Genomic DNA, 12,387 nt, shown 5'->3' on the forward strand with positions numbered 1-12,387 from the left:
TCCTGGTGACTTATTACTGTTTAATTTATCAGTTTGTTCCAAAACCTCCTCTGCTGACACCTGGGACAGTTCCTCAGATTTGTCACCTAAAAAAAACAGCTCAGTTATCCCAGAAGTCGGTGGGGAGTTCTTCCCCTGACTTCAATGGGAGCGGGATCAGACTCATAGGTTCTTTGGCTATGTCTACGCAGCGAACGGCAGTTAGTCTCACAGCTCGGGTTGACAGATGCAGGCTTGTGCTTCTCGAGGATAGCTGTGTAGATGTTGAGGCTCGGGCTCTGAAGCTGAGATCAAAATAGCACTACTCATGCACGTTCCCGATGTACTACGTGCATCCAGGCTGAATACCCAGAATGTGCTGCTGAATGTACCAGGCACATCTTGCTACATGCAGCTTAACATGCCAGGTATTTCTAGGCTGAAAATATGTGCCGTGCGGCCAGATATACTAGGTACTTCATGGCAGAATGCACACTAAACAATATGCATCTTCTAGTAGCAAGATACACCAGGTAGGATATTTGTAACCAAGTGGGGTTCGTAACTCATGACTTGTAATGACATTCTAAGAACTTTAAATGATTTTGCACAGAAAAATATAAGTGTTTGTATGATTAGTATTGCAACATGACTGATGAACTCAGAAAGAGGTCAATCCACTTCTTCCAGAGCTGAGACTGGCCCCTAGCATGTATTTAATTTACAGGGTCTGTTCATTTCATGTGTTATGTTTTATTGAAAGGAAAGACATTGATGTGAGACTTGCAAAAGATGCCACAACAAGACAACCTGTCAGATTCCAACAGCACAGGCTCTGATCCATCAGTGTTCTTCCTGACAGGCATCCCGGGGCTGGAATCTCTGCACCTCTGGATCTCCATCCCCTTCTCCTCAGTGTTCACCGTGGCCCTTCTAGGAAACTGCACCCTCTTGTATGTTATCAAGACAGAGCCCTCCCTACACAAGCCCATGTTCTATTTCCTCACCATGCTGGCCGTCATCGACCTGGTTTTATCCACCTCCACCATGCCGAAAATACTGAGCATCTTCTGGTTTAATTCCAGGGAGATCAGCTTAAACGGCTGCCTGGTGCAGATGTTTTTCCTTCACTCGTTCTCCATCATGCAGACTGCTCTGCTGCTGGCCATGGCCTTTGACAGGTACGTGGCCATCTGCAACCCCCTGCGGTACGCCACCATCCTGACCAACTCAGTGATAGCAAAGATCGGGCTGGCGGCTTTGGCCCGGGCTGTTCTCCTAGTGCTCCCTCTGCCCTTCGTCCTCAGGAGGCTGCCCTACTGCAGGTCACACATCATCTCCCATTGCTACTGTGAGCACATGGCCGTGGTCAATCTGGCCTGTGCTGACACCAGGTTTAATAACGTCTATGGGATCATTGTTGCTTTCTTCATTGTGGGGCTGGATCTGATGTTCATCTCCCTATCGTATGTCAAGATCCTAAGGGCTGTCTTAAGCCTGGCATCCAAGGAAGAGAAACTCAAGGCTTTTAGCACCTGTGTTGCCCACCTTTGGGCCATCTTAGTGGCCTACACACCAGTGGTTCTCTCCTCAATAATTTACAGGTTCGGCCACCCAGTCCCCCCACACGTACACATCCTGCTGGCCAATTTCTACCTCCTCTTTCCTCCCATGATGAACCCCATCGTGTACGGTGTGAAAACCAAACAGATTCGTGACCGGGTGCTTCTCCTGTTCCGATGGAAAAGCTTCTAGGCTGACCAGGAGGGGGCTGCTGAGTGATCAGGAAGCAGAGGAGAGGTTTTCTGAGTAACTTAGACAGCATGTTTCTGGGGGCTTTGTGTACGCTGGGATGGGAACTCCACCTCCAACTCACAGGGAGCCATACACCGTCCCCTACCCGAGCTTAGCGCTGCTGGCCAGAAGGTGATCTTGGCCATCTCCTTGTCCTCACTCGGCCCTGTGTGTGGAGTGTGGAGGAGTGTGAAGGCAGTGGCGATGTCTGAACATTTGAGAGCCTATTCCAAGTTCTTTAACAATACCACTGTGATGCTCTGTACCTCGGGAGAACACCCTGCACCCCCATGTTCATCTTTATAGTATGATTGTGTGGTATCTAATGCAAAGTTTGTCATGTCGGGTCTCTTTGGAAGGCTCATGATACACTGAGTATGGTTGTTATAGTAATGTTATAGGTTGTAATTTCATGTGTATAGTTATGAGACTGAAAATGTGTCCTCGTGGCTTAAAACAAGCCCAGGCAAAACTCTCCAGGAGCAGAGGGGAACATCACAGCGGCGCAGCGAGCAGGATGTATATACAGCTTGTTACTCCAAGTGGAGTTCAAAGTTCAGGCACTGATATTTGTGATTTTAAGTGAGTCTTAAGTGCAGTGACTAAGAACAGTCAGGAGGAGGTCACAGTTTTGTTATTTTCTGTTTGTTTATTTCGGGTGAGGAGAAATAAGCACAAGAAACAGAAGAATGAGGACCAGTGAGGCAGTTACAAAACTAGAGCTGGTCAGACTGGAAGCAGCAGAGAAGGAAAAGGACCGCGAGTTTCAAATGTGGCAGGCAGAAATGAGGCTCAGAGAAGAGGAGGCTGCACACAGAAGGGCTATGGAAGAAAAAGAGAGAGAGAGAGAAACCCCCCGCTGGACCTGCTAGAGAAGCAGAACCAGAGGCCCCCGACCCCAACGACTCCCATCACTCCAAAAATCCACAAATGGGAACACTTATGTCCTGCATCCAGTGAAGAGGACGATATTGCTGAATATCTGACTACCTTTGAAAGCTGTGTGCAATACATGAAATCCCTGATGGTAAGAGAGTTCCTACCCTGATTGCGAAATTAACTGGTAAAGCTCGAAATGGATTCAATGGAATGCCTAGTGAAGATGCTTTAGACTATTGTAAATTTTAAAATACTGTTTTGCGAAGTTTTCAGGTTACCCCTGAAACATATAGAATTCAATTTAGGACTCTTAAAAGGGCTATTGGGATGAGTCATGGGGAATAGGTAAACAAAATGAAAGATTTGTTGGGAAAACGGGGGAGGGGTAAAGAGGTGGCAAGTTTTGAAGGAACGCTTGATCTTGTTGCGCAAGAGCATTTCTAAGCATATGTAAGGCCGAAGTAAAGCCATGTCTATGGGATAACAATGTCAAGTCAGGGGATGAGATGGCTTTTTGAGCTGATGCCTTTGAACAGACTCAGGCGTCTATTGAGGGCAGGTCACAGAAAGGGGTTTAAAGCTGGTGGGAAGGGGAGATCCTATTTTCTCCCTAGCAAGAGGGAGGGTGGCTGGGAGGCTGGCTACTCACCTCCCCAGATCCATTCCTCTAACTCTCGTCCCAAATCTCCTGTAGAAGGAGAAGAGCCCAAAACATGCTATCGGTGTAATTCCACTGATCACCTGAGGAATAAAGGCCCTGTGCTAGGAGGAAGCTCATGTTAGTTCTGCTGTCCTCGCCACAGAACCCCCCCAAGCAATTGAAACCTCTCATATTGGTTTTGTGAGATTAGCCTCTGCAGAGCCAGATATGGAGCATGTTAAGGCTGTCCAAATTAATGGCAGGGAATTGGGGCAGAGGGATACAGGGGCCCAGATCTCTCTGGTTAAGCAGAGTGTGATCCCAAAGGCCTGTATGTTACCTGGCCAAATGGCAGAGCTTGTGGGGGTGGGCGAAAGCAGATTCCTCGTACCATTAGCTAAAATCCATGTGGGGTGGGAAGGTTTGGAAAGTGTTGTGACTGTGGGGGTGATGGAACACCTCCTAGTCAACCTGCTCCTTGGGAATGATTTTTTCCGTGTAGCTCAGGTTAAAGTATTGGCCTGCAGCAGGAGGGAGTTTTATGCTTGGATGCCCGAGGGAAAGGGTAAGGTCTCAGGAACTGCTGAGAGAATGGGAGAGAGTCTCCTTCATTCTCCTGCAGTAGGGGGAAGCCACATGCTTCCAGGTGGGAGGGGGCTGAGACCAACTCCTGCACTGCAGCTGGAGGCAACGCCACATCAGGAAGGGATGGGGGTGTAATGCCTGCCAGGGAGAGAACTGCCCAGGTTGTTAGCTGCCAGCAAGCTGCAGGTGAACCAGACACAGACCCCTCTCTAGGGAGCACAGAGAAATGTGTCTCAGGAGGGGGTCCAGAGGAAGAAACTGGGGGAGGAATAGTGGGGGTACAGGACTGTCTCCTCACTGGTCAGTTGGGAGAGGATGCCCAGGACAGAAGGGCTGAGTCAGCATCTGTGCTCCCAGGCACTCAGCCCGTGAGCCAGGTTTTGAGAGGGAACTGTGTGACCGACTTCCTGCAGGGGAGCAGTCACACAGCTGACTTCTCAGGGACAGAGAAAGGGGTGGCGGAGGGTACCCCAATCCAGGTCCTAGTTTTTCAGGATGCTATTTCTGAAAAGTTTTTGGAAAGTAACTGTGCCTCTTTACATCAAGATGCAGCTCCAACGCCTGTGACGGCAGAGGAGTTGAGACCAAGAAATTGCCAGGTGGGAGTTTGTGAGAACACAAATGACCCAACTGACAGAGAAGGGGGTGTTTCCCCCCACGCTGGTGAGACACAGAGAGCAGTTATGGGAAAGCTGCAGAGAAAAGGTGAATCTGATCGAAGGGTAAAGACACCTACCCAGAGAGCACAGATCACAGCCCTCTAGTGGGCAGGGAAGGACTCAGTGCTGGGAGGGGGAAACACAAGGGAACCCCAAAAAGGGAGCTGGATTTTTTGCATATGTACAGTCCTGGGGTTGGGAGACAGCTCCCCAAAGGGCCAGCCAATATGCAGGATCTCCCTAAACTCTTATCTTGCCCGACTCTGAGGTACTAAAATCCCAGACACATAATGAAAATAAGAACCCAGGCAGAGGGGAACACTGGAGGGAAAGAAAAGCCAGTGACTGTTTACATGGGAGAGAATCAAAGGACACCATAGGGAATGAATGAAACAACCTCAAACCAGACTGTCTGAACAGGGGGAGTGGTATCATAAAGATATTTGTAAACACCCATCTGTGATAAAATTGTTGGCGTAAATGTTAAATCGTGGGATAAGAATTTTGATACTGATGTTAAAATGTATGGTAACGCTAGTTCTCAGTTAATACCTGGAAACAGATCTAAAGCTTATCACAGCAGATAAGCCATAAAAAAACCTAGTTTGCTGTGTGTGAATGGGGAAACTGAGGCACACCGCCTCATGGCCTTGATGGCTGGATGCCAAGAGAACCATAACACAAACTCCAAACTTCTGCACTGGAGCCTGATCCTGCAGGAGTTTGACATGGAAATTATACACATAAAGGGAAGGGAGAACCTGGTAGCAGATGCCCTGTCCAGGAAAGAGGACCCTGGGCACACTGCCTTCAAATTAGTCAGTGACTAACTCTCCTGCAGTAAACTAACGGGGGAGGTGTGACACTCTGTACCTCGGGGGAACACCCTGCACCCTGATGTTTATCCTTATAATATGATTGTGTGGTATCCAATGCAAAGTTTGTCATGTTGGGTGTCTTCAGAAGGCTCATGATGCACTGAGCATTGTTGTTATAGTGATGTTATAGGTTGTAATTTCATGTATATAGTTATGAGGCTCAAAATGTGTCCTCATGGCTTAAAACAAGCCCAGGTAAAACTCTCCAGGAGCAGAGGGGCAGTTCACACCTCATCAGGGCGTGTATGGGACAAACCCAGCCCAGTCTCACAGGAACAAAGGACGCTGGCCTAGGCAGCAATAAATGATCTGTTGGACACTCAAGTGAGTCACCCCCATTCCTTTGGTGAGTTTAGGACTACGGTGAGGTAATTCTCACCTGACTCTGAAAGGGGGGGGGGGGCAAAGCCAAGAGGGAAGAAAGAACATGATAAAAGGGAGAGACCTTTGCCATGCTCTTCCTCTCTCTTCTACCTCCATCTACAGACACCACCACTAAGCGACTGAAGCGCTGATCAAAGGGGAGAGCCTGGCCGAAGAGCAACCAGCCAGCCTGGTGTGAGAAGCATCTAAGTTTGTACAGGCACTGCAAGTGTTAAGATCAGCTTAGAATGCATTTTGCTTTTATTTCATTTGACCAAATTTGTCTTGTTATGTTTTGACTTATAATCACTTAAAATCTAGCTTTTGTAGTTAATAAATCTGTTTGTTTATTCTACCTGAAGCAGTGCATTTGGTTTGAAGTGTGTCAGAGACTCCCCTTGGGATAACAAGCCTGGTACATATCAATTTCTTTGTTAAATTGACGAACTCATATAAGCTTGCAGTGTCCAGCGGGCATAACTGGACACTGCAAGATGGAGGTTCCTAGGGTTGTGTCTGGGACCAGAGATATTGGCTAGTGTCATTCGGTTGCACAATCCAAGCAGCGGCTGGCCAAAAGTGCTCACTCATATAGCTGGGAGCAGCTTACATGGCAGAGGCTGTGCGTGAACAGCCCATGAGTGGGGGTTCTCACAGCAGAGCAGGGTAACGCCGGCTCCCAGAGTCGAGGAGTGGAGTGACCTAGCAGATCACCGGTCCAGATAACGTCACAACCACACAGCTGCACAATGCACCAGATTGAGAGAGAGGGACAATAAAGGGTGTTTTTGCCTCAAAGTGCACATCAAAACTCCCCAAATCCTCACCAAAGTGATCTCAGGCACAAAGTATTCAATGTTCACTTTCTGATACTGACCATAAATAAATGAAACAGAGTATTGTCTCTCTCTCTCTCTCTCTCTCTCTCTCTCTCTCTCTCTCTCTCTGTGAATAAAATACTCGGGAAAAAGTATGGCTCTACTTTGCTATCACCTTTGTTCCTGTTGCCTAATATATGCTGGATAACATATAGATATATATCACATTCGTAATATGTATTATCTGCACCATATATATATATACTAGTGTGCATTAAGAACCGATAACATTAACCACAAATATTGTAACAAATGAAAGAAATACGTTTGAAAAAGAGCTAGATAAATTCATGGAGGATAGGTTGACAAATGACTATTAGTCAGGATGGGCAGGGATAGTGTCCCTAGCCTCTGTTTGCCAGAAGCTGGGAATGGGTGACAGGGGATGGATCACTTGATGATTCCCTGTTCTGTTCATTCCCTCTGGGGCAGGTGGCACAGGCCACTGTTGGAAGACAGGACACTGGGCTAGATGGACCTTTGGTCTGACCCAATATGGCCGGTCTTATGTTCTTAACAGGGATATCGCTGAAACTGGCCTATACCGTAATCCTTTTCGTTCACTTTTGCTAAATATCCCATAACACCTTGCATTTGCTTAACAAATCATTTGGCACAAGCAGATAGAAAACTTGTCCAAATCAAGATACATTCATTTCTATGTCTTAGTACAAGCCAGGGAAGGACCTTCCCAGATCAGTACCTGGAATGCTAATATCTAAAACAAAGCTAAGGAAAGAACAGAACAACAAGGTAGGGAACTGGAAGAAATTGATGGGTTGGAATTTAGTGATGTGTAAAGAAATGTGTCACTAGTAAAATCATATAATAATAGCAGCTGAAATTTGTAACGGGGGGAGCGCACCGTCAGTGTAAGGTGAATGCAGTATCGCTGCGTGGGACGGCTCTGTGGAGACTGGTATCCGATCGAACCTTTTTCCTGCGCCATATTAATCAACCTGCCTGACACTGGTTAATTGGGATCTTGAGTATATTTCATAACAAAATACTGAACCAAAGTGTGGTCAAACGATACAATTTATCAACAATTCCAGGTAGTTTGAATCACCACCCATAGATATCGCTGCAGAGATCCTATGGCCCATTTTCCCTGGAAAACTTCTGATTTCTGGCACTCTGTGGAGTAGCATAAAGAAAAATGGTCCCTCGGCATCCACGACATAGCTCCGCCGTGGCTCCCCACCCCTGGCTGAGGCCTTTTCCCCATAGTACCAGGGGGCATGGGGGCATTTCCCCTCAAACTGCACATGTTGCTAGTGGGAGGACACAATTTAAAGGTTCAGCCGCCCCCCTCCCCCTCAGCCGCAAGGCACCCAGCACCGCCATGTACACCTGGGAAGGGGACAGTGATGAGGAGTCCTGTGCCAGCAGCTGGCCCCAGCCCCCCTGCTGGTGGGGTGGTGTCCGGCGATGGCCCCCGCCCAGGGACGGAGGAGCCCAACGACTCTGGCAGGTGACAGAGGCCAAAGCAGAGCTGCCGGGGATGGGCGAGGAGAAGGGGCCGACGCCAAGCTGAGGTGGTTCCCAGGTGGCTGGAGGGTTCATGGCTGTTCATGCTCCGAGCCGCTGCACCCCATGGTCCGTGGCTGTTTGGCCCCCTGGAGTATCAGCCCTGCTGCCCCCCAGGGACTGGGACTGGGCGGTGCCACTCTGTTTCCACCTGGACAATGCTGTGATCCGGACCAACATAGCCCCCGAACCGTGGGATGGAAGCAGGCGCTGTGCAGCCATGACCCCCCTCACGAGTGAGCAGGCAGAACGGGGGAAGGGGGCAGTGGAGCTGAGACGGGGTGAGTGGGGAAGTCAAGAGGATCCTATAACGCGCTACCGTCCATCAGTGCCTGCCGGGGAGCAGGGCAGGAATGGTGCCGGGATTCCTGTCTGGGGGCTGGGCAGTTATACACCATTCAGGGCCGTGTCCTGCTGCTCAATCAGCCCCGAACAGCGACACACAGAGAGACACATGCTAAGAGGATAAACGGACGGGCGGTGCCTTAGAAGGTGACTGTAACGGACAGCATGGGGCTACACTAGCCCCCCCAACGCACACCCCACCAAGAGCCCTTTCCCCTGTGTCATCCAGCACAGCGGGACTCCGCCTTTCTGATTTTTGAATGAGAGTAACCCAAGGCACTCAGAGCCTGTCTTCCCTGATGTCATTATTGTCCCCACTGGTTTTCTACTGTCCGTCCAACCGCATGTTTCATTTTTGATGGATGGTAACATGATGGGACGCTCCTGTCAATCCAGGTTGGGACAACTGATGTTCCTTGAGAATGGGGGCTCAGGAGAGCTGCCTACCATCGTTTCTATTGTCAGGCATGTTGGTAATATGGATGAAAGAGGAACCCCTCCAGGCTGGGGCAGCTAAGCACTTTGAGCTGAAGCTCTGGGCCGCTTCGGCTCCATTTGTCTCTGCAGAAAGGTTTCCAGAACAATTGATAATGTCCTGAGCTCCCCGTGAAGGGACCCACGGAAAACTACCGCGTCCCTCCCCTCCACGATGCAATGCTGGAATTGTCTGACAATCGTAGAATCATAGACCCTCCGGGTGAGAAGGGACCGCAAGGGTCAGCTGGTCTAGCCCCCTGCCAAGATGCAGGGTTCGCTGTGTCTAAACCGTCCAGGACAGATGGTTCCAGCCTCTTTTGGAAAACCTCCAGTGAAGTAGCTTCCACGACCTCCCAAGGCATCTGCTCCATTGTCCTCCTGTTCTTACAGGGAGGAAATATTTTCCTGAGATTTAATCCAAATCTGCTCTGCCGTAGTTTGAACCCACTGTTTCCTGTCCTGCCCTCTGTGCCAAGAGAGAACAACTTTTCCCCATCTTTTTATGGCAGCCTGTCAAGTATCTGAAGACCCCTATCATGTCCTAAATTCCCTCTAAGCTGTGTGGCCACAGCCCCACTCAGGGGCTCAGGGTTGTGGCAGGGAAAGGCCAAACCCCTCATCCCCAGCCCCACCCTATAGCCTGCACCCCACATCCATCATCCCCAGCCCCACCCCAGAGCCCGCACCGCAACCCTCTGCCCCAGCTCTGAGCCCCCTCCCATACCCCAAACCCCTCATCCCCAGCCCCACCACATGTAGTTTGTTATGTTCACCAATATGGAGGTGATGTGTCACACATAATAAAATTTATTCTGCACATGGACGTATAAAATTAGAGGGAACGCTGGTCCTGTCCCCCCTAAGTCTCCTCTTTCCAAACTAAACGTACACAGTTCCTTCAGCTTTTGCTCATATGGCTTGTATTCCATCCCTTTGGTCATCTTTGTTGCTCACCTCTGGGGCGTGGAGAGAGAAGGACCATGTGGCTTATGGAGAACACATGTTGCTGTTGCTGCTGTTGTAATAAAGAGGCCCTGACACAGCCTGAAGTTCGGGGGGCAGGCGCTAAGGGATTGGCCCAGAGAGCTGGCCAGGGCACATTCACAGCTCGGCTGGGAGACCAGCCCAGATGTAGTGGAGGAGCCCGGACCAGCCCGGCGGCCAGAGCAACACAGCTAAAACCGGGGCTTGCCACTCTCAGCTCACACTGCAAGAGGCAGGAGGCACCTTGTTTTGGGACTCAGAGACCATGGGAGGGGCAATTTGGACTTTAGGGTATGTCTACACTGCCCTGTAAGCCCAGGGTTAGTGGGACTTGAGTCAGTTGACCCGTGTTAGAGAACCCTGGGCTGGAGCATCTACAGGGCCGGCTCTAGGTTTTTTGCTGCCCCAAGCAAAAAAAAGCATTTGGCTGCCCCCCACCCCAGCCCTGGGCTCCCCCCCGCACTCCCCTGCTGCCCCAGCCCTGGGTTCTCTCCCCACCCCCTGCCACCCCAGAGCTGGGCTCCCCATTTTCCCCTCCACCAGTGCCCCCCACCCCCCTGCTGCCCCAGCCCTGGGCTCTCCCCCCAACCTGCACCCTCCTGCTGTCCTAGCCCTGGGTCACTGGTAACTCGCTCCCAGGGCAGGTCATTCAGCAAGAATTTTGGATGTGCACAGAACACAGACAGGATTGGTTCCCATATGGTTACAGAACTGCAGTAAAGTGGAACAGTTTTCAGCTTGTGTGATTGGAGGATATCTGGATGCATATTATAAGTTGAGGTGCCTTTATTATTCTTTTGTTCCAATCTTTCTTTCTATGGGGAATTTGCCAATGCAATATCACTGTCTTCCTTTTAAACAAATAAAACTAAAGAAAAGAAAAAAAAAGGCAATGGCTGTTGAAAATAGCAATTCCAGTCCCAAAAACACTTCTTGCTCAATTTTATCCTACTTTTCCTACAGCAAGTTACAGTGGCTCAGTATATTTGATTTGGGAGAAATGAAGTAACAGCTGCCCGAATTGAGCTTGAGCACTCCTGAATTTTGAGGGTGTTCAAATCTGGAAGGCAGGTGCTAGATTCCCTTTCTGAATATTAGCTAAATCTGGAAAGGAAAAGTCAATTTCTGCTTCCATGGCTCAGAAGTGGAAATCCTCCTAAGTGCCTGGTACTGTATCTAAAGCTGCCCAGGTCCAGAGCCTCCCCTCCCTTACTTTTCATTTTAGGCTTGGTCTACACTAAACCCCCAAATCGAACTAAGGTACGCAACTTCAGCTACGTGAATAACGTAGCTGAAGTCGACGTACCTTAGTTCGAACTTACCGCCGTCCAGACCCGGCAGGCAGGCTCCCCCGTCGACTCCGCGTACTCCTCTCGGCGAGCAGGATTACTGGAGTCGACGGGGAGCACTTCTGAGTTCGATTTATCGCGTCCAGACTAGACGCGATAAATCGAACCCAGAAGTTCGATTGCCTGCCGCCGAACCAGCGCGGTAAGTATAGACAAGCCCTTAAATTCTAGTGGGATCCACGTACCTCCCTTGCTAAGCTTCAGATAGAGAGGGGCACCGTCCATTTAGTCCCCCCCAATTCCTTCTTTGGGGGCTGCAAGGGGAGGTCACACCAGTATCCCTAATCCAGTCTGGGGAAGTCTTCTGAAGGGGATATCTGGGGCAAAGCCTTCTACTCCTTGGGCACACTTGTTCCCCATTCACAGTGCCACCCCTTTCGACTCACAGCAAGCTGCAGCATGGCTCAGCTACCTCACTCCCTCCCCCTCCCTTTCCTGTTGATAGCTGCCAAGGGATTGCTGGGAAAGGTAGTTCTTTCCCTGCTCCAGGGCTGGCTCTCTAGGCAGGGAGCTGGCCAAGGAACTACAGCTCCCAGGGTCCTGTGGGTTCTCAGCCCCCACGCTGGATCCCTAGCTGCTCTGTGGCTCCGCTTCTGCAGGGTTGTGAGATGGGAGGAAGCGAGTAAAAAAAAAAAAGGATGGCCCGAATGCCGCCCCCTGCCAATGTGCCGCCCCAAGCACCTGCTTGTTTTGCTGGTGCCTAGAGCCGGCCCTGAGCTGGTATTCAAACCCTACGTTAAGACTTTTCTAACCTGTGCTCAAACCTATGGCTCTGGTGTCCACACTATAGTGCACAGACCCGAGTCAAAGTAACCATGTCCAGCTCTGGATTTAGGGACAGGTGACCCAGGAGACCACCAGGGGCGCCGGGCTTGGGGGAGCGTTGGGTTCGGGGTGCTGTTTTTGTTGTTAGCCACAAAAGGGAAAATAGAATGTTGGAAGTAAAATGTTTCAGGCATTCTGTATGTGGGATCATTTTTCACTAACCTCCTAGAATGTTCTGGACCTTTGTAGAATCTCATGGAACCTTCCAGACTTTCTGAGAAC

The 12,387-nt window shown here is 49.9% G+C and overlaps 1 protein-coding gene across 1 annotated transcript; it reads left to right on the plus strand.

Moving 5' to 3' along the window:
• The first annotated feature begins 771 nt into the window (after positions 1 to 771).
• Positions 772 to 6,141, plus strand: LOC135977294 (olfactory receptor 52K1-like). Its single transcript, XM_065577363.1, has one exon. The coding sequence runs from the start codon at positions 772 to 774 to the stop codon at positions 1,732 to 1,734; it is 963 nt and encodes a 320-aa protein (XP_065433435.1). The 3' UTR covers positions 1,735 to 6,141.
• The last annotated feature ends 6,246 nt before the right edge of the window (positions 6,142 to 12,387 follow it).

This window comes from Chrysemys picta, chromosome 1, assembly GCF_011386835.1.
Source record: "Chrysemys picta bellii isolate R12L10 chromosome 1, ASM1138683v2, whole genome shotgun sequence".
Lineage (NCBI taxonomy): Eukaryota > Metazoa > Chordata > Testudines > Emydidae > Chrysemys > Chrysemys picta.

Coding starts and splice junctions, on each gene's coding strand:
- LOC135977294 (XM_065577363.1), top strand. CDS start 772: ATGCCACAACAAGACAACCTGTCAGATTCCAACAGCACAGGCTCTGAT.